At 38.1% G+C, this 27,012-nt stretch overlaps 1 protein-coding gene across 13 annotated transcripts in view; it reads right to left on the bottom strand.

The window, feature by feature from the left end:
- Positions 1-27,012, bottom strand: part of RAPGEF1 (Rap guanine nucleotide exchange factor 1) — a 195,932-nt gene that overhangs the window by 82,559 nt on the left and 86,361 nt on the right. For 12 of the 13 annotated variants that reach the window (XM_074210861.1, XM_074210871.1, XM_074210858.1 and 9 more), the window contains 5 exons: positions 19,777-19,955; positions 13,988-14,144; positions 3,412-3,500; positions 1,935-2,090; positions 1,216-1,339 (listed from right to left, as the gene is read on the bottom strand). In XM_074210861.1, coding sequence (XP_074066962.1) covers positions 1,216-1,339; positions 1,935-2,090; positions 3,412-3,500; positions 13,988-14,144; positions 19,777-19,955 — 705 coding nt within the window. The remainder of the gene's footprint in view (positions 1-1,215; positions 1,340-1,934; positions 2,091-3,411; positions 3,501-13,987; positions 14,145-19,776; positions 19,956-27,012) is intronic. The other variant, XM_074210870.1, reaches the window with a different exon arrangement.

Below are 27,012 nucleotides of genomic sequence, written 5' to 3'. Positions count from 1 at the left end.
TTGAAAGCAATCCAGTTAGGATGTCCTTTCCCTCCCTTTTCCCCTCACAAATAGGAAGGACAATAAGTTACAGGGAAGGTTCTCAGAATTGTATGACAATAGCTCCCCCTCTAATGAGTTGCTTGAAGCTACATTGTGCCCCGGTAGGTATCCTGAGTTCCTGAAGGCTACCCCAAAGAAACACACTTCTTTATCTTTGCATCATCAGTTCCTGGAATGAGTGGATGTTCCATAAATGCTGTCTGCTTGACTGACAAGTGCCCCCCAGCTGAAGCATGGGTCTATGATTGGAGGATGAGCTAGCTAGGTGTGGAGAGGATCAGCACAGCTTGGCTGCTGAGTAAAAAAGTTTTTAGATGCAGTGATGTTCAAAGATCCCACCCCCCCAAGAATCACAGCTCTTACAAACATTTAAATGACTATAATAATATCTACCACTTATATGATACTTTAAAATTAGCAAAGCACTTTGAACATATTTCTCTCATATTCCCATAGGATAGAATAAGAATTATCCCCATTTCAGAGATAAGGAAACAGAATCTGGATTTGAACCCAGGTCCCTGGACTCTTTTCTACTTCAACATGCTCCTCTGTCAGTGTCTTCCCAGGAGGAGAAAGAGACCTCTGGGGTTCCATTCCATAGAATTCCATGGAAATACCACAGTACTTATGATTCTAAACCAGGGGGTTCTTCAACCATTTTGTGTCATGGATCCACTCCTTTAGCATAGTGAAGTCTGTGAATCCTTTCTTAGAAAAATGTTTTTAAATGCATAAAATGAAATCCACAGGACTACAAAGGAGACAAATTGTATTAAAACACAGGCTTGAAAATATGTAAAAGTTCATTTGTTGTGGAGAGGCATAAATATGCCTTGTGAAAACAGTATAACTAGAGACCCTGAGTTTAAATCTTCACTCTGCCACTTACTGATGGCAAAATGACAATCTCTCTGTTCCTATTTTTTTTCCCCATCTATACAATGATGGGAGTGTGGGGGGGGGTTGGATTAGATGATCGTGTAGATGCTTTCCAGTTCCAAATTTAGGATCCTATGAAGTTCCTCCAGTTAAGTCACTTTAGATGTCATTTTCTTTTAGGTCATTTCCAAGATCAGAAAATCTCTGCCACACTACTGCTTTCAGTTTACAGATGACCAAAGACCAAAAGCTAATCCCATCTCCTGCTTTTCATGGCTATGACACCATTACCTGTCTATTGATTCCAACAGGTAAACTTGAGCCACTGGTGGCCCGGCTCATGGGTGCTACCACAGCCACTCTGGTAGGTGATGGTGCAGACTGCCGTTTTTTGGGTGGTAATGCTGGTGGAGGACTGCAAAACAAAAGAAGAAGATGCCTCTTAAGGGACCCCATCAAGAAGAAAGAGGTCTCCTTTCTCAATCTGATCAAAGACACAAGAATATTCCCTCTCTCTGAAATAAACTAGTTGGCCTCCAAAATTCTTCCTCCTCTGTGTCCAGATGCAACAGAGTTAGGCCTTGAAAACATTCCCAGTGACAGCAAAACCTAATAATAAAAACTCTGCCAAAGACAGTATAAATCAGCCACATTGTGAATTCAAAACTTCTCAAAGAAGCCTTCACACCTGTGACTCTCACTTCTGTCTGATGAAACCCTATAAATAACAAGAAACCCCAAATCAGTGGACTCTTCTTCACTCAGAATCAAGTACCTCAGCTTTCACATGACTGAGATGAAGAAGTAGAGAAAACTGTCTGATGAATATTTCATTTCAAAGACATGAAGGATCTACTTTTAAATAGCAAGGAACTCAATCAAGATTTAAATTCTTTGCTAAGTTGCATTACCCACATCACTCAGGTTCTCCAGTCATTGATAGATTGATGGTGGCATGTGGTAACTGGAGAAGAACTTGGAAAATAGGAAGCTGATGAGGGTTATATTACCTATTATCCACCACTCGGATGCCAGGGAGGGGGGGCTTGGGAGGAGCAACCTCTTCATCTGTAGAGTCAGGAAGTAGCAGTTCTGTTGATTGAGACATGCCAGTTGTCTTATTGAGAATCTCCATTTCTCGGTCTGTCAATGGGACCTCAGGTTGGCTGTGGAATTTAAAGGAGAAATGGGGTTTATTGAGAATCCAGGTGGATGGAGCAGAGTAATTTCAGAGTATTATGTAACAGGGAAAAGCATTTCACACCTATCGTATGAGCAGCTGGGTTCCAGGTCTGGCTCCACCATTCAACCTGCCTGGGCCTTAGTTTCCTTATCTATAAAAATGAAACTTTGAACTAAATAACTTGAGATCACCCTTCAACTCTGGATCTATGCTCCTATTAGTGCATATTCACAGGAATATGTACTAAGAAAAAAAGTGGCAAATGGCAAACAGAATTTTTTTTAGAGAGAGACAACACAGCACAGAAGAATATGGATCTGAGTGAAAAGAGAAGGTAGAGTTCCAGCCCTCTGACCCCTCTCTAAAAGGACTTCAGTTTCACTGTCTGTAAAATTAGGGACCATTGCCACCAATTTTTTCAGGTTAAATGAGTTACAAAGTTTTATGAGAAGCTGCCAAATAGCTAAGTAAGATAATTAACTTTTCCATAACATCCTTTTGATATAATTAACAATGTGATGCAATTTCCTTGCTATCACCTTCAGAAAATAAAAACAAACAAAAAAAAAAGCCCCAGACCAAAAAACACACCTACAAAGGTCTCAAATTAAAAAAAAAAATGTTGCTCATCCAAAGCTCAAAAATGTTTGCCATTATGCACATAAACAAAGCAGTTAGATGATGCCTTTTTTTTCCTTAGTGTTTTGCAAGGCAATAGGGTTAAGTGGCCTAAGACCACACATCTAGATAATTATGAAGTGTCTGAGGCCGCCTTTGAATTCAGGTACTCCTGACTCCAGGGCCGGTACTCTATCCACTGCGCCACCTAACCGCCCAGATAATGCCTTTCTAAAGATCCTTAAACACTCCTTCTGAATCATGTTTTGGGCAGTGCATTAATAGATTGATGATAATAAAAACAAATACCATATATATATATATTTATATTTCACATTAAGGTTTACAGAGAGCTTTCCTCAATACAACCCTATGACATAGATGATGTGAGTACCATACTCTATTTTCTAGATAAAGAAACAGAGGATGGGAAGGTCAAAGAGACAGGACAGAAACTGGAGAGATTTGTACAGCTAGGGATTTTAACCAAGGTGCTTGAAGGATTCCATGTCCTCTGCTCTTCCCACTAGTTTGAGCTACATCTTACAGATCTAGGAATGTAGGATTAAAAAAGGTCATGCAACCAGAAGAATCACAGTTCACATTCAATAGCATGACCAGATCTGGCTCCCATTTCTCCCTTGGCTATGGAATCCCTGTTTGAAGAGTAAGGCTGAGGAGCTTACCTGTCAGGCTTGCAAGCTGGTGAGGTGGGCTTGACTGGACTCGTGGGAGATGGATGCTCTTGCTTCTCTATTGTGAGTCTGACAAGCTCCTAAATCCAAAACAGAAAAGTCATGAGGCAGGCACCACAAAGAAGAACTCTCCTCTTATCTCATGATCATCCAAATGATCTTCTCTCTAAGGCTAAGGATTTGGGGTCTTTCCTTTCTACTTGAATATCTTTTGTAGTTCCTAGCCCTCAATTTTCCAAAATGCAAATAGTGGATGACACCATAAAGAAATTACCATAGGGACCTACTTGAACTTCCCCCCAAAATCTCCTCTCCCAAAATACCCATTTTATGTTTCATGCTAAAAAATTTCCAAAGCATAAAAGTTTCTGCTTCTCAGAGGAAGAAATGTCTAGTACTTCAAAAGGCCAGAAAGATAAGTATGATGTTTAATGACCAATGAATTCCCTTGGAAGTAGGGACTCTTAGTCCTTTTGTAGGGTGGAGCTAATCTTTAGTTCCTTAAAGTTTTGAGATTACTATGTTTATGTTTGCATGTGTCCATGCCTTGAGCTGGTGGTTGGAGTTTCTGAGTAGGGAAAAGAGGGGAAGTGGATAACATTTTAAAATAATAACTAGGGATCATAGTTCAAGATATAGTTGGGACCCCATAGCTATTTAGTCTGATTCCTTTATTTACAGTTGAGGAAATTGAGGCCCAAGTCAGGTAAGACCTGAAATCAGGACTTATAACTTCAGATTTGGAGGGTGTATGTGTGAATGTACACACACATATACTGGAAGGGAAAGACAAAAGAAAAGTGTTCTGACAACTTTGGTTTTGTACTTAGGGGAAAAAACTAATTTAAGAAACATTTATGGTGCAAAAATGGATAGTGGGTGAAATACATTACTAAAACAACAATAGTAATGATACCTGGCTGAGATGTGAGTTTCAAATCTTAACAGAAAAGCAAGGGGGGGAAAGAGAATAGGATTTCAATTTCTGAGTATGGAGTCTAATCTTATTTCTTATTAACTTTTTATTCCTAAATTTGCAAAAGCAATGGTAACAAAAATCCTTTTTTGTGAGCCAAAGGAAGATGGAGTGGCAAAGTGGCCCTAGGTGAAGTTATAAACTAATTACAAAAGCATAAAACATGTAAGGAGAGTATGTGCCATCAGATTCTTTAAAATGAGGCTTCAATTGAGAGAGTCATTTGGAGTTGCTGCACTCCCATTCTAGAAAGAGAGGCACCACTAAGAGAAAGGGGAAGAGGTGAATGTTCATATTTGCCTAGGAGTTATTAAAGCTTTATAAACACTTAAAGGGCAACTACCTCTCTGGCTATTCTAGCTAAAACAGCAGAGGAAAAGATAATAATATAATAATCCCATTGCATGTATAGGCCCAATAGTCATCAAAATGAAAAGGACTCATTTCCCCATGATGCCACCTGAGAAGAAAATGAGTATTTTATGGCAACAAAGGCCAGTCAACTAATAAAGCTGTTATACAAGCAACAAAAGTAAATTCTATTCACTTCTGCTGCAAAATAGAACTATCATATCAGAGTAGGAGAACATATACCATGCTGAGGTTTATGTACAAGCCCTAATCAAGTTTTTGGGCCAGAAAATGAATTGAAAAACCTTTTAAATAAAAGGCAGGGTGAAGGGGAAACAATGAAATAATGCTAGGTCTTGAAACTCCATGAGTAACTATAAACTAGGGATATTTTCATTTGGGGTTTTTTGTTTGTTTGGGGGGGGGGGGAGGCAGTGAGTAGAAAGCCTAATCAGGGGTACAGCTATACCACAAGAGAAGACAAGCAGGATCCTTGCCCCATTAAGGTGGCTCAGATGGACAGGATAAAATGTGATTAGCATTAGGAGATTCCCTTCTGTCCTGTATCAGCAATCTAAGGCAAAGACCTGGTCCTCCAGAGATTGTTGTGCTTCTTTTAGAAAAGAATGATCATTACATGGCCAATCTCCCTCAGAGAGAGGTTAAAACAGCTATGAATTCTACTCCTTGAGGGATGGGAGAACCAAAGACATTCAGGTGCATGTATGCACACCTTCCTTCTGACTTCTTCGAAAATGAAGGACAAACATTATTTATTGCCCACTACATGGTAGCAAATATCCATTCACCCTTTCTTTAGCCTGGAATTGAAAGTCTGCCCCTTCCCCTTCTCCCCCCCCCCAAAAAAAAAAGGAGCAGCAAAAATCTGGAACTCTTTTCCCTATGAGTAACTTCCATGCTTGAAGAGATCAGACTTCTGCCTGTATTTTCTTTGCTGAATGAAAGGATGCCTTAGGGAATCACTGTGGGCCTCTGTGTTAATACCCAGATCACATTTGACATGGCCTTTCAAGACTCCAGCCAGTGGTAACGGGTGTCAGCAAAGCTCCAGAGACTGACAGTTGACCATTTTTGCTCCACTAGATGCAAAAACATTAACAAGGCCAAGTAGAGTTCTTTTGTCAGGCTGGTGCAGCTGGGGTTGCCTGACCTTGGGGGCATGACTGAAGGCCCATCTATTTGCTTAAGTTTTTGCTTTCCATGTAGGTAAAAGAAGAATGATGAGGTTGACTTTGCCCCTTTTAACATGCATTTCTAGTGCTCCTGCCAGCAAGTTAATGGAAATGACATGGTTAAAGGAGTCTGGAGTCCAATATATGTCCAGAATATAATTTTACTGGTCAGTCTGAATAACAGTAGAATGCCTAGAATGCTAAAAAAGATAATCCCACAGGTAACTGCAATGAGTAGTGACACTAGGTTACCAAGGAGACAACTACATTCAAGTCTTGGCTCTGAAGGTTATGACCTCAGGCAAGTCACCTTCACCCCTTTAGTACTGTTTTCCACTTCTATAAGATAAAGGCACTGGATGGACTAGATAAACTAAGAGAACATACCAGGTCTATTATCCAAGAAGAGTGACCAAGAAAGGAGGGCACTAGATGACTGCCATCTTCAAGTATTTGAAGGGCTATTGTGAAAAAGAGGGATTAAAATTGTTCCAGTGGCAGGGGATGCTCAGGAGGAGAGATGAAAAGTAATTGATATGGAGTTGTGAACTGATCCAACATTTCTGGAAAGCAATATGGAACTATGCCCAAAGAATAATAAAACTGTTCATATCCTTTGACCCAGCAATTCTAATTCTAGGACAATATCCAGAAGAAATTGTTAAAAAATGGGAAAAGTCCTACCTTTTCATAGCAGCTCTTTTTGTAGTGGCAAAGAATTGGAAATGGAGGGGATGCCCATCAATTGGGGAATGGCTAAACAAGTTATGGTACATAAATACTATGGAATACTATTGTTCTACAAGAAACAATAAATGACTCTAGAGAAGCATGGAATGACTTAACAGGATCTGATGCTGAGCAAAAGTAGTAGAGCCAAGAGAACAATTTACACATCAACATGACATGAACAACCTTGATGGAAGCAACCCCTCTTGGCAGTCCAGAGAGTTAGAGCAACTGTATTTTACAGATTATGGACTATATCATCCTCAACCAGCGGGGATAACAAAACACAGGAAAAAAAAACACACCGCTACCGAATCTGATGAACACTTTATAAAAATTATCTCTTATGTATCTCTTTCCCTTAATCCTAATTCCTCGTGCCAAAAATTACTAATTTGTAAATATGTTTAACAAAATATGTACGTAAAATGCTAACCTGACTGTTCCCAACTGAGGGGAGGGGGGGTGGGAAGGGAGGGTAGATGAAACTTCGTAACTTGGAAATATGCATGTACAAATGGATGAAAATAAATTTTAAAAAAAGTAATCGATAGAAACCACAGGAAGACAAAGTTTCACTGGACATGTAAGCAAAAACATCCCATCCTAACAATATGATCCAAAATTGGCCTGGGCTGCCTTGAGAAGTATATGTTTTCTCTTTGTGATTTTTAAGTGAAGGTCAGATGATTATTTGCCATGGCAACTACAAAAAAAAAATACCTTCTTTAGATTAGATAGTATCTGAGGAGGCCCATTTCAGCTCAGGTCTTGTACTAATAGCCCATATAGCTATGAAGACACATCTGTGTTCCTGGGGCATTTCATAGAGGGTTTTTCTTTACTTTTTGCTACCTTTTCCTTCAAAGCAAGCTATTAAAAGTGATGGAAACTAAAATTGAAGTTGCTTTCTTTTTCTTCCTTTTTTTAGTAAGTATGATCAAACTCTTTAGAGGTCAAATAACTGATCATACCACATGTACATGGAGCAAAAGGAATGAAAGTAAATGACATTTTAAGCATGAAGCAAAACTATATTTTCTGAGCATCTGCTGGCAAGTTGAAAAATAGAAGTATGCTCTGTAACTTCTGTGTCATCTCCTTGTTTTCATCTTTGATCTAATTTAGTCTCAAATATTAGCTCCTTGATATGCAACTTTCAAATAAGGTAGACTGAATATCTCTGACTTTATCACTGAAATAGGAGTGAATATTAAAAGAATTAAAAGATTACACAGTGAAGGATTGTGAAGTGGATGAAATGCTGATCTCAAAGGAAAGAAGATTTTGATTCAAGTGGTGTCATTGAAATATAATGGATCTGTGACCCTTTCTGTGCCCAGATAAGTGGTTCTTAAAGTTTTAAGTCTTAAGACTCTCAAAAGTTACTGAGGACCTCAAGGCTTTTGTCAATCTGGATTATATCTACTGTTATTTACCACATATGAAATAAAAAATTGAACACAGTTTGAAAAACATTAATTAATTTAAAATAAAAATCCATTATATATTAATATAAACATTTTAAATAAAAAATAACTGTTTGTCAAAATAAGAAAATAAGTAAGAAGAGTGGCATTGTTTTACATATTTTTACAAATCTCTTTGCTGTCTAGATTAATAAAGATTACTTGAATTCTCTTACGTGCTTGAATCTGCTCTGATAAATTGTTTTCGTTGAAGTAAATGATAATGATTCAGTCTCAAACAGATATAGTTGGAAGAGAGAGGAGTAATAGGCAAATAAAATGTTAGTATTATGAAAATAGTTTTGACTTTGGGGATGCCCCAGGATGCCTGGACAACTTTGAAAATCATTGCTCCAAACAATCAAATAGTGCAGGGGAGGGGAGGAGTTCATCTGTTCCTTACATCAATTAAAGCACTGGTTCAGATCAAAAACAAAGTTTAAACATTAAAAATGCTGAAGAATTTAGGTCTATCTTCCCTAAATACTTTTGTACTTTATTAAGAGACTTACTTCTCTGTAATTCTTAGATGTTTACAAAGTACTTTTCTCAACAACAGCTCTGTGAGGTGGATATTGTTAGTATGACTATCCTTATTTTAACTCAGATGAGGACACTGATTCATTCAGAGCTTACATGGCTTCACCATAGTCGTCAAGTTGAAAAGGCAGAACCAGAACTCAAATTTAGGGCTTCTGATGCAAAGACCAGAGTCACTTTAAATTAAAAAAAAAGATTTGGAGGTATATTTAATATTCTTTCTAGACTAGTTCTGAGCTTTTCATTCCTTCTCTCACTGTTCATTTTATTCACATAAAAATGAAGAAAATAATAGGAAGGTTTCAAATTGGTAAAGGTAAACCATTTTGTAAACATCTTTGTTTGGTGACAAGAAAAGAAGACATCCAGCAAAGTGGAATGAAGACAGAGTGTTGTAAATATCCAGCTGATGAAGCAGTTCCCAGCTAGTTTAATTCACTGGCAAAGCCAATGGGGCAAAATTCATCAGTAAGTGCATACTTCACACAACTCTCCAGTAGCAGCCTCATTTCAATACCCATCTCCTTGAAGGTGAAACCTACATTCTCTATAGACACAAGACATGACTTGAGGTTGCCTATAACTATTCCATCTCTCTCTTTCCCTTCTGCTTGTCTGCTTAACTTACACAGGAGATAGTCTGGCCCCCTCCATAAAATCAACTACATCTGCCCATGTCAAGATCCTTTTATCTATACATCAATTTTTTTTTTAGATTTTTGCAAGGCAGTGGGGTTAAGTGGTTTGCCCAAGGCCACACAGCTAGGTAATTATTAAGTGTCTGAGGCCACATTTGAACTCAGGTACTCCTGACTCCAGGGCTGGTGCTCTATCCACTGCGCCACCTAGCCGCCCCTATACATCAATTTTTGAGCAATATAATTCCTCATGTCTCTGTCCTTAAATCAGTGAATCTCTGGCAATATAGAGCTGGCCAGAGTAGTAATTACACACATCTGAAATGTTTCCCTTAACTAATACTGCTTAATAAATTTCACAGGACTTTTTGACACAAATGCAATGTATAATGGTAACAAAAAGGGGTTTTTCTATCCTGTTCGAGGTTTAAAAAAAAAATCTAACAAATCAAGAACAAAAGCTTCTTCCTCATATGGGAACTGAGCAACACGCATTCAAAAAGAGAAGTGTTTCTGGTGTGATTGAGTAATATCATAAGAATAGCTCTTAGGAATTTCACTTCTAGATATAATTTGGCATTCCTTAAAAGGGCTAGAAACAAGGCAGCCAGAGGCAGTCTCAAATTCTTCCAAAGTCAAGTGAGAATGAAGGACAATGAGGACATAAGACTAATGGTGTTGGGAAATGTCTGAATTAGCACTAGCCATTGTATTTGGAATTCTATTTTGAAACTAGAACATCATTTGCAAGAACTCAAAAATTACAGTTAAAGAGGGGGTAATCTGCCTCAATTTCTTCCTCAATTATCAACCATGACCTTGGAGACAGGAGTCAGATTAAACTGTTTTCTGAGGTGATGTCTTGAAATCTGATGTGATTTGAGAAGCCATAGGAACTAAAGTTAACTGAATTACTGGAAAAACTTAATAATCTACAAATACCTGACAATATAAAAAGATTTCTTGGCCTAGAACAGGCAATCTAATAACTATGAGTAATAGGTTTGAATTGAGAAAGAACATATTTGGGTCAAATAAAAGAGAAAACTGCTGTTCTTACAATGGTTGGAGCAGATGTGGTAATTCCACATCCAAATATGCTTCTTTTTCCTTGATGAGTTAAAAAAACAATTGTCTCATGCTCTAGTTAAGCAGGTTTACTAAAGAGAGACATTAAAAAATTTTGAAGATATCTAATGGGATATTATGAAGTTTTAAAAAAATGAGTCCATGGTCATATCTCATTCCATACATGAAAATATGAATTTACAGTTGAGATAAATTAGGGAGTAATTATTTTGCTTTACAAAAAGATTCTCCATGAATTTCTTTTAAGGAACCTACTTAGTGCATTTTAAATATAATTCAATCCAAACACAACTTTTTCAGGAATATGGCTACATATATCTCAGTAACCATGATATGAGGTGTGATGACACAGACAAGATCTGTAGCCATGATTCCTAGGAAGGCACCAATTTAGAAAATAATTCACTTGTCTATATATGTGTGGAATTTTTTGTTTATTTTTTTTTGGGGGGGAAACCAAATATGAGATAATAAATTTCATTACTTCTTCAGGGAGAACCCCCCCACATTTTTGTAACCCCGTAAAAAAGTGATCACATTGAACAACTGAATGAGTTATTTCAAAAGTGGTGAGTCAGTTCAAAGGAACGTACCAGTGTTTCGCCTCCAACTGTGACGAATATATCCTCACAAGCATATTTCACTTCTGTATTCAGTACTGCTGGTCTCTCCTACTACTCTCCCCTAAGCTGAGCACAGTTCCCTTATGGTACCAAGACATTAGCTTATAAGGTGTCTTGGCCTAAATAGGTCAACAGGGGAGGCTAGAAGCCAGATGGTCTATGGAGTAAGGCAAACAATCCTTCAGGGTTTGTTTTTTCCAGACTCAAACACTCCTGGAAATAGGATATGACATCTCTCCATGACTAATAAACTTAACAACTTTCTAGTCTCAACTACTGAAACCATTGGAGGCAAATCCCATATACTTCTTCACTGCCCTATCCCTATTTTCAGTTATAGATGTCTTGAACTGGGGGTGATGTGGTGTGTGAGAGTGGGCATATCTTAGAACATTTTTTATTTTTTTTTCTATGTATAAAATGATCCAGAGATCAGTTTTTTAAATTTACTCCAATTCAGCCCTAGTTTCTCTTTTGAGTTTCAACTGTGCATCAATATTAGATGTTAGGCATTTTGAACTAGATATCCCATAGGTTCCCAAATTCAACAGGATGGTAAGAAAAACTCAGTAGCTATCTTTTGACACCCTGTCCCTTTTCGCTATTACTGTCAAGGGAACTATCACCCTTTCAGGTCATAATCCTGAGGTGCGATCCTTTCCACTACCACTCACAACTCCACATATACAAGCACTTGTCAAATCTTGTTTTTCTCTCATCAGCATCACTTGCTCACCTTCCCTTCTACTACTCCCTCATAATTTCTTGCCTATTTCAATAACCTCTTATTTAGTCTAGTCTTTACATCAGAGGTATCAAACTCACAGCACTCTTGCAAAACCCCAAGTATAGCAAAATAACAAAAATACAATAAAACATATGTTAATTTGTTGTTTTCTAAGTCAACATGCAGCCTGAAGAGATTCTGTTTCTATTGGGTTTGATATCACTACTCTATGCAACTGCTAAAGTGATTTTTCTAAAGTACAGGTCTAACCATATTATAGCACTGAGTCAATTAACTTCATTGGATCCCTATAAATTCTAGAATCAGATAGACAATCCTTTGGTATTTAAGGCCTTAACAACCTGGGTTTGGTCTACCTCTCAAAAGACCTGTTACCCAGGACACCTGCCCCTCCACACCCTTTTCATGTAGCATTATGCACCTTCTGCTGTTCCTCACATGGGACACTCCATCTCTATCGCCAGGCTTTGCAATCATTGTCTCCCAAACCTGGATTCTTCTCTCCTCATCTCTATCTCCGAGAAGCTCTGGTTTCATTCAAAATTCAGCTCAAGTGGTACCTTCTGCATTAGTCCTTTCTTGGTTTGGGCGCCTCTTCCTCCAAGGCTACTTTGTCTATCTATATACATATATACACATCCACACACAACACACATATGTTGTATTCTTCACTGGAATATAAGCTCCTTGATGGAGGGGCCTTATTTTTTATCCCCCACACGATGCCTGGGCACCTAAATGCTTGTCAACTGAGAACAATATCTTTTTGTATTGGCTACTTCAAAAGTCACAGCTAGACAGAACAGATATATGATACATGGAGTGGTCATGACTCCATGGGGAAAATAGGCTGGGAACACTAAGTTTCCGTGCTTAGAAACTCAGTCTAACTCCTTTTTGAGCTTGGTAATGTCTTCTGAAAGTTACTTTATTTGATTTTTTGCATTATGATTTTTGCAAAGGTCTTTAGTCTAAGGAACTGAAAATCTGTCTAAAAATACCTCTAAATAAGAGCATTTCTAAATGCAGGCTTAGGAGGACTATTTTAAACAACCCTTTGGGATGAGAATGAGGGATACATTACTCCAAAGGTGAATTCAAGTGGTGTTTCTTTTTAGAAAGAAAGTTACTTGGAAACTGTTAAAAAAAAAGATGTTTTGACATAGAATGTTAAAACTGGAACAGACTCTTAAAACTTCTGCTAGGACTGGAAGACTCTTCAGAAGAGAGACAACGTTTGAACTGGAAGAGATCTAAGAACCTACAATGTCAGAGCTGAAAGGAGCCTTGGAAAAAAGCACATCAGAACTGGGAAGAAGTCTTAGAACACACACTGTTAGAACTGGGAGGGACCATTGAACACAGAATGTTACAGAACTAAAAGAGACCTTAGAACATAGTGTTAAAAATTAGACTGTAACTTAGAGGATATCTGGTCCAACCTCCTCCCTCCTCCTACAGCATCCCAAATAAATTGTCACTCATAATTAAAATTATTCAGAGCCCATATGTATACTGCTCCACTGTTGAACAGCCCTAATTATTATAAATGCCTTCCTTATGCTGAGAGAGAAATTGCCTCTCTGTAACTTAGATGCCTAGGTTCTAGTTTTTTCCTCTGGAGATACTGGGGAAGGAAGTCATGCTGATGTATTTTTCAGGAATGTGACAACAGGGCTAGAAACTGAAGTAGATTTCCAGACTAGTCAAGTGCTCAAAAGAATGATTAAGCCTCCGACCTTTGCCCTAATCCCATGCTCAAAGTTTAAGGCAATGTCCTTGTGGGAGAATGAGCCTACTTTTTCCTAATAAAAACTGACAAAAAAGCAAGAGGTGACAATCGATGTGATTTTGTTCAGGTAACAAAACCTGCTAAGTCAGACATACTGTGTGAAAGTTTGCTGCAAATTTAGTATAATGCTCAACAAAGGTGGGATGCTTCTGACAAGTTCCTAAGCTTCCAGGATGAGAGAATGTGCATTGTTAAAGTCACCAGATATACCTCTCCTAAGAAAATTCAATAAATAACCAGACAGGCCAGCTCATTCATCCCTGAGCTGATGGAAGAGATTAAAATGTATTAATGTCACATATAAGTCCTTTATGTTTTTGGTGTTTCTAAGAATATCTGCTGGTGAATAAAGTAATACACAAATATGGATCTTGCATGATCCATCACAGAAGGTTAATATAACATCTGGAGTACAGTACCTTCACTCCGTCCAAAACAGCTTTGATGACTTCTTTCACAGTTGTCACCATCTCTTTGTCTTCTGAATTCACACCTTCCAGCATTACTTGATCTGACCAACGAATGAGATTGGCTAGACTCTGATATACCCGGCTGTAGCAAGAGGAAATGGCTGAGCTGGAGGAGAGAAAAGGACTGGTAAAGTAAGCAAGAAGATGGTCTGATGCTTTAAGAAATTCTACCACTGAATGAGCTGTTGTAAAGAAGAATACAATTCCAACATAGGTGGATTTTCCCTGCCTGTCACAGGGGTTGAGGTCAAATATCATTATTTACAAAGCATCTCTATCTTCTTCCACAAAAAAAGATATTATTTACTTATTAGCCTTATCAGGTCTATTACATCTTGCCACTTTTATGCATTATGACCTCAAGTCACAAAAGCTCATGATATTTTCATGGCAGGTTCTTTGGAAAGAGTGATCATGACCTCAGTCCATTTGCAATTTAATAGAATTTCTTTCACAGTAGGCAGTGAATAAAACTTCAACTTTTAAGCTCCTCTATTCTGTTGTGACTCAGTCTCTCACAGGCCAAGCCTTAACTAAGGTCATCCCAAGAATAATAAATTTGCAGATTTGTGATTTTTGCTGGGGGTGGGGTAATGGGGTGTGGATCAAGGTCCAAAACTGTGAGGTCATTTGCTCTCTAGAATAAGTTTAAGAAAACAGAAGCTTTGGTTATTTTGAGGTTGTCTTAATGGCTATGCAGCAGTAGCCAAGAAAAAGATATTTTCATAATGTTGCCATGTACTTTAGAATCACTTTACAGATAACTTTCATTTATGCTTCCTTGAAAGGCTGAAAACCATTTTTTCTTCATTCAGTGGAATGAGTATTAGATGTTCTATGTATTATCAAGGACCACTGCTGTTGGAAGGTAGTTTAATGAATACTCTTCCCTTCCTTTGTGGGGGAAGGTTGGGGATACAGGAGATTAGGACTAAGATAACCATTTAGGAGTAAAACACTATTTTGGGGGAAGAAAATACAATATTTTAAAGCAGAATGAAAATGGAAGTGCTCAGCAAAACACTCAAATGGCAAAGCTTTGGAAATCGGATATCAAAAAAAAAAAGTCATTCAAATCCAAGCCTCAAAGGAATGTTACATTTTTTTCCCTCTTAACCCATCAATCAGTTCTGTCCCTGCATGTTGAAACAAGAGATGAGTGAGACTTAAAATGCAAGCTACTTTCAAGTCTCATCAGAAACAGAAAAAAGTCTACAAAACAAGATGAACTCCTCAGTGATTAACTTCAAGAAACCATCCTACAAAGGACCAGTTGTGAGTCTGAGGTTGGTTATCTCGGTGAAAGGCATGAGATGAAGGTATCAATGTTTACAGTATCCTAAGCAGAAAGAGTCTGCGAGTCAGAGACAAATTCTGATCTGCCACTTATAAATAATTTCCCCTCTCTGAGTATCAGTTTTCTCATCTATAAAATGGAGGGTGTGATTGAGAGATTCTCTATGGTTCTTTGAGTTCTAGATCCTATAATCCTTTGAAAATGGCATTAGCTTCTCAGAAATGTTCCCATAATGAGGAGACATTGCCTAAAAAAGGAATTCCTCCATAGTAATTCTGGAAGGCTTAATCTTCCATGGAAGTAAAAATCACAAAGCCCAGTTTATATAACTTATTTCTATCTCCTTATGATAGTAATGTTTACTTAGAAGCACAGAAGAAATTTTTCTTTCACATACTTCCCCCCACCCCAATCTTTTATGCACTAGCTTGTAAGTAAAATAATAATCTTCTTAGGTTTGCTACTACGAAAGGAAAGAGAGGGCAGGTATTATGAAAATGCTGCCTGGTGGGTCAGTCAACTCTCTTTCTGAAATGGTGGAAAACCATCTTGCCCACACCTGCAGTGATGCTGTTCTAACATGTCTTCTAAGACATCTGCTGATAACTTAGTGAAAGAGAATCATCATTTATTGAGCCTGCAGTCTAGAAATGTAATTCTTCTTGGAGTTCTCCCAGTGCCTAACACAGTGCTTGGCATCTGGTGGGCACTTGGTAACCATAGAGGACTTAGAAATAAACCACTTAGTTCAACCTGCTTCATTTTAGAGATGAGAAATCTTGAACAGGATTATAAAGTAGCAGAAGCAGGTTTCAATTCCAGACACTCCAACTTCAAACCGAGTGATCTTTCATGACACCATGCTGCCTCTTAAATGAATGAACAAAACAGCACATGTGAGGACTAGCTGCCAAATTAACTTGAGGACAAGGGTTGAGCAAGGCTCCAGGGTAAGAACTGATTTTCTGCTATACAAAAATCCCAACTGTCTCTTCTAAGATGAATTCCAATGAGCTTTCAGTCAATATGGGCCAGTTTAATGTGTAAATGGGCCAACTTGCTGAAATTCAATGAAGGAAGCCTAAGGGGCAGATGGTTCCTTGGGAAATGCTAAGATACTCTTCTGCTTTGTTTCTCTGAAGAAGGAAATATTCCCCTCACTGTCAGCTTCTGAAACCAGCTCATAAAATCTTTGGTTGCAGGGGGATACACAAGTACAAAGTCATGGAATCAAAAAAGGGGCTGCATTTATCCTCTACAGGTAGCACAGCAGTAAAACATGAAATCAGCAAGGAATCTGACAGCTGCTCAAGACCTGTCTTTTCCTGGTTTGCTTTCATTGAGGATTTTATTCTATTAAAAATAAAACATAAAACTTTTCATGTATAATTGAATAAGAATGGGTTATTCTGGATAAACCCATTGCTTTATTCCTTAAGGGAGATATGCATTCTAGCATCTAAAGTAGCAACCATATAGAATTTTCTTAAGCATTCTTATTCACCTTTGTAATTCTAATTCATTCTGATTCATCCTTCCCATCATGGCTAGAACTGTTTTTCTTAAACATTTATCTGTTGATGCCACCTCTCAATTCCAAAGTTTCTTATTAACCACTGAATCCAGTGCTAACTCCTTTGCATGGTATTCAAGGACTTTCCTGATCAGGACCAACTTCTCTCTCCAGCCCCTACTATTGGCCTCTACATAATCTTTACACTGGTTAAACTAGACTCAGTCCCAATGCACATACAGTACTTTGTTCAAGTTGTTTCTAATGCCTGAAATGTCTTCCCTTTTCTTCTTTGCCTGCAGAATCCTTATCCATTTGTTGAACCCCAATTTAATGATATTTCCTCCAGGAAACTATTTCTGATCCCCTGGCTGGTAACTGTATTTTCCCATAGGGCTCACTGAGCACCTTGCTTCCATTTTTAAAAAATCTTTTTTTAAAGTTTTTTTTTTGCAAGGCAATGCAATGGGGGTTAAGTGATTTGCCCAAGACCACACAGTTAGGTAATTAAGTGTCTGAGGTCGGATTTGAACTCAGGTCTTCCTGACTCCAGGGCAGGTGCTCTATCCACTGTACCACCTAGCTGCCCCTTCCATTTTTTTAAATGAATAGTATTTGTGTTTCAAAACTTAGTAATCTGAATTCAAGAAATATTTTGAAATTTACAAAGTATCTCATAATAACCTTGTGAAGTTGGTGTTACTTATTGTATCTCCTTTTTACATCTAAGAAAACAGACTCAGAGTGGAGAATGGATTGCAGTGAACAGAATTACTATAAGCTTTATGAAGATATGAATTTTTTTTAAAGGTTTTTGCAAGGCAAATGGGGTTAAGTGGCTTGCCCAAGGCCACACAGCTAGGTAATTATTAAGTGTGTGAGACCAGATTTGAATCCAGGTACTCCTGACTCCAAGGCTGGTGCTTTATCCACTACAATACCTAGCCCCCCCATATGAATCTTTTATTCAAACACTATTTCTCCCAGTATCCAGTATAATGGTCTACATACAATAGGTATTTGAGAAGTAGATCTGGTATAAATGGAGTTGTTAGGGTAAAAGGGCAGCAATTCACATAAAATTCAGACAAAACTGATGTAGTGGGGAAGATCAGTCTTTCTCAGGCTTTCAGATTTGCACATTTAGTAGATGTGAATTCAAGTTTGCAATAACCTAGGATCTTTGGGACAGTCAGCAGAGTAGAGGATTAAGGACTCTTGTGTCTTTCACATATGTCTTATATGAATCATGAGCTTGGATTTAATATCTTAATAAAACTAGGTTGAAACTCTAGATGTGTAAAGATTAATTCCATTATTCAACAGACATTTACTGAGTGCCTACTATATGTGAAGTTAAGGGGAACATAAATGTGAAAAATATATAATTCTGATTCTCAAAGCATTTACCAGGAGATCACACAGAATGGGATAGGATTTTGATTAGATGCTTGCAGTGAGAGAGAGACAAAGAAAGTGCCATGTGGTTTCAAAACCCAAGGAAGAGATCGATTACACCTAACTTGGGGGAAATATGGGGAAGCTTCATGGAAGATGAGACTTGAAAATCTGCCAGAGGAAAGCTGGTTGAAATGATCATAAAGAGGTCATCAAATAAAACTGCTTCTTTCTGCAGATGAGGAAAACTGTCTTGAGGTCGCAGAGGTATTAAGTGGCAGAGCTGGCAATCTCAATTAGTCCTTTGAACTTCAAATTCAATCAATTTGAGGAACTGATAATGATTAGACTCAAGAATGTTCTGGGAGGTTTTTGGTGGTGGTGGTAGTAGTGGGGTTATAACTATCTTCAAATATTTGAAGGCTATCATGGGTGGGTGAGGGATTAGTCTTGTTCTCTGAGGTCCCAGAACACAGAAGAACTAGAATCAGTGAAAAGAAGTTCCAAGAAAGACAGAGTTTAGCTCTGCATAAGGAAAAAAATGTCCTAATAACTGTTAAAAAATGGGAGATCTTCAAGTCAAGGTTGACCAGTCACTTCTTAGAAACATCAAGGAGAACTGAGTCTTCAGGCAAGAGTTGGGCTAGATACTTGCTGAGCCCCTTCTTTTTCCAGGATTCTAAGAAGTAGCATTTGATCAAGGTCAAATTTTAGCAGGGAAAGGGGAAGAGGGAGTAGGGGCTGCATTTCAGTGAAGAACAGAAGCAGGAGAGGATGGCATAGTGAGTACAATGAGAAGGCAGCAACAACATAGTGAAAAGCAACCTGGGTTTGATCAGAGGACCTGAGGTCTAATTGCAGCTTTGTTCTTTAGAATTTGTGCATCCTCAGACCAAACACTACCTCCTTTAGGTCTCAGCTTCTTTCTATAATGAAAAGATTGGACTAAATCAGAAGGTTTTTTTTTTTTAAGATTTTGCAAGGCAAATGGGGTTAAGTGGCTTGCCCAAGGCCACACAGCTAAGTAATTATTAAGTGTCTGAGGCTGGATTTGAACTCAGGTACTCCTGACTCCAGGGCCAGTGCTCTATCCACTGCACCACCTAGCCACCCCTAAGTCAGAAGTTTTTAATGTAGATCCATGAAACTTGTTTTTAATAAATACACACATCATTATATGTAATATATGTTATATATACGATACCTGTATTTTAATATAATTGTTGTCCTTTTTAATCTTTTGCGTTTTATTTTAGACATTTAAAAAACATTATTCTTAAGAAGGCAGTCAATGCCACAAAAACAGTTAAGAACCCCTGGATGAGCCGATGGGAGATCCTTCTGAGTTCTAAGTCCTGTGATCCTAGGTAAGCACTCATTTGAGCAAATCAGAGAATAGGTACAGAGAAACCAGAGGACACAAAAGATGCTGGGTCCAAATTATGGTAGCATCTGATTACTGACATTTTGAACTTGCTGTAACTGTTCTCAGCCAGTTCTGACCATCTGCAAAAACAGAAAGCAACCTACCTCTGTTGAATTCGAGGGTCCGTCTGCACTAGTGGCAGGATGGCCTCCAGGACCTTGCTGGCCGAGCCTGGAAGCATTTCTAATACCTTCTTGTCAATAGCCATTTTGTCCACAATGGTCTTAAAGTAGCGCAAGGCACTGACAACCTCTTTTTCTTTCTCTTCCAGCCAGCTGAGATTCTGAAACAGTGATTTGAGGATGAGGAAGGGAAAAGAGAGATTAAAGGGAGCTATTTTTATTTCACTGAAATTAGTCTGAGGCTGATGGGAAAAGGAAAAGCTCTTAGTCACAGAAAATCCCACCCAAAGGAGGCTATGGGGATATGTATGTATGTATGTATATGCTTGTGTACACACACACACACACACACACACACACACACACATAATGGATACATGTATACATACACACTTATGGTGTCTGCCTTTCGAGGGTGCCTGGAAATAGGATACTTAGATAGACATTTCTGAATTCCCTTCCCAGGCTTTATTAGCCTATCGTCTTGAAAAGTCATACACTGCCTCCTTAGATTCCCCATTGACCCATACAGACAGTGCCACTGATCAAGGGGATTGTGACAACTAATTTGCTAATGGCTATAAGATATTTAGAAAACCAGCAGGATGGTCCCATGAGGCACATATACATAGGCTGCATATTATGTCAGGAATTTTCTTTCTATGGTTCTCTAAGGTTGATGGGTCTATCTACATTTAGGAGGGTTAAAAACAAAATATTCCATCATAACTTTCCACTGGATATACAACTACTTCTAAATGGCTTGGGTACATGACAATTTATTTTATTTTTTAGGTTTTTGCAAGGCAAACAGGGTTAAGTGGCTTGCCCAAGGCCACACAACTAGGTAATTATTAAGTGTCTGAGACCGGATTTGAACCCAGGTACTCCTGACTCCAAGGCCAGTGCTTTATCCACTACGCCACCTAGCCGCCCCAGGTACATGTCAATTTAAAAATATATTAATCTTATAGGACTTAAGAACCACTTCGAGTTGAATGTGGAATGGGTGTGAAGATGGTGCTCTAGTAAAGGGAAGATGGCAATGATTATTCACTAAGGAAAAGCATCAACAGTGACTGTTAGGATCCAGGTTTCCTTAGCTCACGGTAAAAGCCCTTTTACATTAAGGAAAGGAAAATAATCTGATTTTGATTATCCACATTAACAGAAAGCACTAGGCATCACCAAGTCATTTCTCTTTGGGATGTATTGAGTCATATGTAGATGGGAAGAGAAATGGAGACTTTCACACAGCCAGCTCTTTTATACTCATCTCTATTTCCCATCCCATTCTGAATCATCTGATCCTAGATCTATAGCAGGAAGTGATCAGAATGGTCATCTAGTTCAATTCTTTAATTTTACTGCTGAAATACTGAGGCCTAGTACAAAGTGACTGCTTAAGGGTAATAGGCAGCATAGTCAGGATTTGAACCCAGATACCTTGTTCTCCAAATCCAGAACTTTTTCCATTATATTATGCTGTTTCCAATCTGGTCTGAGATTGAGATGGAAGGTAGAGAAAAGTGAATGGTAGATGAAAACAAATTCACAAAATAGATAATCTTATTTAAGTAATAAAGATTACAATCATAATTTAAACAAAGAAGTGTGAAGGAAAGGACATTCTATGTCTTTCATGGGATAAGAGTTTTAAAACTGCCTGTCCCTCTTTTGTATTTCATTATATAGACTGAACCAGTGAGAATGCTCAAAAGAATGGACAACCTACCTGAAAACACAAAAAGGAACATTAGGTTTAAACCTACATCTCTGACAATCGAGCCTTATTAACCATCACAATTGTAGCTTTTTTGAATAATTAAAAAGAAAGCAATGAAAAGTATGCATATTATGCATCTGAATCTGAAAACTAGCTTCTTGTTTCCCAAAGAGGATTAGATGAGGAATAAATCTTAAATCCAAACCATTTTAAGTTGACAACTTTTATTAAGCATCTACTTTATGGAGAAGTATGGGCCCTAGAGTCAGGAGGACTTGAGTTCAAATCTTGCCTCATATACTTGACATTTAGTAGCTCTGTGACCTTGGACAAGTCACTTGGCCCCTGACTGCCTCACATCCAAGGCCATCTCCAATCATCCTGATTCATATCTGGCCACTGGAGCCAGATGGCACTGGAAGAGAAAGTGAGGTGGTGACTTAGCATGGCCCCCCTCACTCAAATCCAGTTCATGTGCTTGTCATGATATCACCTCCCTGATATCATAGTCTTCTTTGAGAATGAAGGACAAAAAAACAAACAAACAAACAACAAACAGCTTTATTCCAGGCAATATACTAATAACTGAAGGTACAAAGAAGGCAATTTTACCCCCAAGGAACTGGTTCATAGCCTAATGGGAAAGATAACATGCAAATGACTAAGTACAAATAAGGCATAGAAAGGATAAGTTGGAAGTAATCTCATGGGTTGACTGGGAAATGGTTCTTTGAGGTAGGGTCTGAAGAACATCAGGGAAAGCAAGAGGGGGAGATGAGGAGGGAGAGAAGCTCAGATATGGTAGATAGTCAGTGAAAATGTCCAGTCAGGACATGTAGGCCTTGTTTAAGGAGAAGGAGCAAGGAGAGACTAGGTTTCAGAGAACATGCAAAGGAGTAAAGTGTAGAAGAGTAGAAGGGTAGGAAAGGACCAGAACGAAAGATTTTAAAAGCTAAACAAAGGATCGTCCATTTGATCCTGGAGGAACTACACAGAGAATGTTGTTGAAGTCAGCTCAGATCACTTTGAGAGCTGAGTAAAGGAGGGGACTGGAGTACCGGGAGAATTCAGAGACCAATTAGAAATCTTTTACAATAGTTCAGGTGTGAGCAATGAGGTTCTGTATAAGGATAGTAGTGGTATCAGAAGAGAGAAAAAGCTGTATTCAAGAGATAATATGGAGGTAAAATTGACAGGGCTTGGCCACAGATTTTTTTTATGGGGGGCTAAGAGAGAGTGAAGGGCTGACTGAGGACAATACCCAGGTTGTAAGCTTGGGTGAAGGGATTATGGTATCCTCAATTATGAAAAGGAAGTTAGAAAAGAAGAGAGATTGGGGGAAAGATGATGAACTCAGTTTTGGACATATTGTGTTTAAAATGTCTATGAGGCATCCAGTTCAAGATTCCAAAAGCAATTGGGATTCAAGACCAGAGATCAGGAGAGAGAAATTTGAGATCAATAAATAGATCTATATCATTTGCTCACAGCACATTGACTTCCCAATTTTCAAAGACTATAAAGGTTCCCTTCCAATCCTGATAATCTAAGAGCTTAGAAAATGTAGAGAGCTATGGGGAGTCAATGGTAATAGCTAAAAAATGAAAAAAAGACAATGCATTGGAGAAAACTTTGTGAGAAGCTTTGCTATTGGGATGGAAACCTTTCAAAGGCAATAGATGATTCAGAATAGAGGGGAGAATTTCATGACCTACAGTCCCTTGAAACTACTGTCCTAAAATTCTCTGTCAAATCTGTCCACCCAGGAAGGCAGCCTGAATTTCCTAATAAAGGAGTTGACAGATTCAGGCTTCATATATTGACTCTCCTACAAATTCTTCTTCCAGAATTAATGTCCTTTGGGCATTATGCGTTTTCCTAGACCCTTTAGCTACTTTCTTGGAAAATTCAGTCAGCAGTCCAAACAGTTATGGCTGAGATATTTAATTATAAGAAGCTTGAGCAAGAAATAGGAACTCAATACCTTCACTTCACTTAGACTGGGACACAAACTCTCAGGACTGACACGTGTTGTTTGTGGCACTTGGCTCAAGGTACTACTACTGATCCAAATAATCACACATTGCTAGTGAATTCTAAATATGGAGTTAATCACTCTTTCAGCCTCCCTGCACTCACCCTTCTAAAATGTCCACAGGGAAGGAAGGCCAGGCTAAAGCACAGGCCAGGAGAAGGAAATACTAGAGAAAACACAAAAGGGAGACAAAAAAAAGACAAAAGTCTCAGTTATTTAATATTAGGCTTTTAGAATCATAATTTTAGGCCTGGGAGAGGCTCAGGGAAAATGTAGCCAATTGATAAAGAGGACTAAGAAAAGAGAAGAGATCTGCCTAAGGTCACACTGTGAATTAGTATCTAGACTAGAACTCAGGTCTCCTGACTCCCATTCCAGTGATCTTTCCACATGATTCAGCAACTACAATTCAGTTATTTTTATCATGGTCCATGCAGGCCAGGTTTAGTTGAGTAGCTGATGACAGGAGAGTTCTCACTGTGGTCCTCAACTAGGTCACTGCCATAATGAGTCAACAAGCATTCATTGAAGTCTAATGGGGTTTAAGTAGCATTATCTTAGAAATTAGATAATCATTCATTTTTGTGTTTAAGTGATGGTTTATATTTTTATTGCCTTTCCCCTAACTGGGTGCCATTAGTACTACTAATAATTGTGTCCATCACAGACATTCAATGTACTTATAGTATATTTGGCCTGCATAAATCTGAGTTTTCCGGGGGGAGGGTCAATGTGTAAAAAGTAAGAATTATTATTAGGATAAATTCTAAAGAAGTATAATTTTTGTTATTCTCAAAAAAATATAAAAACCAGGGCTGAGCAATAAATGAAATATGATTTTTAGTAAGAAGTATAAAAAGGTCAAAACTAAATCTATGAAAACAGACTCTATTTCTAATACTTTTTGAAATCATGTAAAATTTTGTTTAATAGGATATATTTTTCTCTTTAATAGATTATGCAAAGGTGAACTTCAGTTCATCTAGATTGTCATAAATTCCAAAATCAGAATCAGGTAATGTAACTAGAGTGAACCTATAAAAGAATCACAGAATGTGTGAGGGGTAAGGACATTAGAAAATAAATTATCCAATTGTTTCATTTGACAGATAGGAAAATCTAAACTCTGGTTGTTCCCTAAGACCTCTAGAATCAAATATATAATTTTCTGATTGACTTTTAAAGTCCTTTACACCTGGCCTCTTACTAGCTTACCAATCTTCTGCTACCTGCCTCCCTTCTGCATCCTTGGCAATCCAGGGACTCTAGCCTTCTTGCTGTTTCTTGCATAAGATCTTCCAATTGTAGACATTTTCGCAGACTGCCCATGACCACTTCAATAGGATTTACCCTCATCTTTTGTCTTTACCTTAGGAAAGAAGATTTTCTAGTCCTTTCTGCTTGGGAGACTATCTCTAATTTACCCAATCTAGATCTTGTATTTGTTCCTGGTGAGGAGGAACAATGTGTTTTGTTTGTTTGTTCTTTGTTCTAGTTTTTAGTATCTGACATATAAGAGGTAGTTAATAAATACTTATTGACTGAGGCCTAGAGGACAAGGGGATGTGACTTGGCCAAGTTCATACATTTATAGCAGAGCTGGAATATCTCCTAATATCCTGTCTCATGCTTTTTCCATTATATTGTATTGTTCTCTAAGGGCAGCTAAGTGGAGCAGTGGGTAGAGTGCTGACCCTGGAGTCAAGAGGATCTGGATTCAAATTTGACCTCAGACACTTATTAGTTGTGTGACCATGGGCAAGTCACTGAACCCTGACTGCTTCCCATCCAGAGCCATCTCCAGTCATCCAGATTCCCATCTGTCCCCTGGATCCAGATGGCTCTGGAGGAGAAAGTGAGACTGGTGACTTAGCACAGCATCCTCTCATTCAATTCCAAGTTATGTGTTTGTGCATCACCTCTCTGAAGTCTTGGTGAGAATGAAGGACACACATCTTCATTATTCTCTAAGAGTCATTTAAGCAATTACTAGTTCTAACGATCAATATTTATCTATTCAAATACTGTTCACAGTTCAGCATTCCCAATCCTACTCAAATCACCATTAGTTTCTGTTTGTCTTAAGCAGAATGTAAGTTCCCTGAGGGCATGACCTGTTTTTCCTTTTTAATCTCCTTAATACTGTGCCTGGGACAGGCCTAGAGAGCGTTGGAAGGTTTAATCTCCCTAGGTCCTATTCTCCTTTGGGGCTGTTTATTTTATTTCATTTTCCCCTTTTATTTCATCCTACCATTTTTTTAAATGCTTAAAATTTATAAAGTCTTTAGGGAATACTTCATATTTTCCATAGAAAATATGAGTTTTTTCCATAGAAAATATGAAACTCACTCAATGTGAGTTTCAAAGAGCACAAATTAATAAAAATACAATCATCTTTAATGTCAGAAATAACAAAGAAATCCTAAAAATCATTTTGGCAATGATATAGGTTCCTATAACTTGGTAGACTCCCCAACATTTCCTGGGCTGTCTTTATGTTCCCATAGTATAGTGGCCTACCATCTGATTATAGAGATTTACTGTTAAAGAGGTATAATCAAAGAGAAGGAATTAAAGGGCCACTATTTGAAACCTCAGACTGACTTTCTAACTTCCCTCTTCCTGATTCATTTTGCACCTTGAGAAGCCTCTGCCTTCTGGGCTTTTTTAGGATTCCCCTACCAAGTAAATGACATTTTCTCCTTTTCCTCATCTAGACTACACACAGGGTGTGGGAGGGACTGGGAGGAGCAACAATAAAGCATCCCAAACAGCTCTGCACCAAGATTCTCTGTGCCAAAAAAAGATCTTTCATACATTCAAATAAATGTGAAAATACTCTCTGGGAGGCAGTGAACTGACACACGATGATAAAGAGAACAGTAAAGACAGAAAATTATTCAGCATGTCCATTCCCTTTTAAGTAAAGATCATTCCTTTAAAATGCCAAAGGGTGCATGTGTCCTACTAGTAAACCCAATAATAATTCAACAGGCTCCAGGCAAAGCTTGAACACAGCCATTAGTAAATCATTTGAACCTAGTCTGTCTAGGTTGATGCAATATGACATATTGTACTCTCCTTGGAATTTAATATTAAACTCTCCTCTAGGAGATTGCTAGACAAGCTTTAATAAAAAATAATTGTGGCACAGACCAAATCTTCCAGTTTACTACTCAAAAATGGTTTTGCAATCTGGATTTTATATCAACTCTTGCAAAATCTAAATATTTCACTTTTAATCCTAGAATTTCCATTGTTATGGGAAAAGTTCATCCACAAATTCACTCTACCATATTAAGATAATAATACTGCCTCAACTTTCCCTCCCCTCCCCCAAATACAGTTAACTAGCATTTTTTTAAGGTACTCTGCAAAATCTCAAAAGGAAAAATAGTCACACCACAAAACTCCAGATCAAGGCAAAAGCATAAAGCACCAAAATTTATGGGTTAGT

Source organism: Macrotis lagotis, chromosome 1 (genome assembly GCF_037893015.1).
Source record: "Macrotis lagotis isolate mMagLag1 chromosome 1, bilby.v1.9.chrom.fasta, whole genome shotgun sequence".
In the NCBI taxonomy this organism is placed as follows: Eukaryota; Metazoa; Chordata; class Mammalia; order Peramelemorphia; family Peramelidae; genus Macrotis; species Macrotis lagotis.
This window is presented reverse-complemented; position numbering and strand designations above follow the sequence as displayed.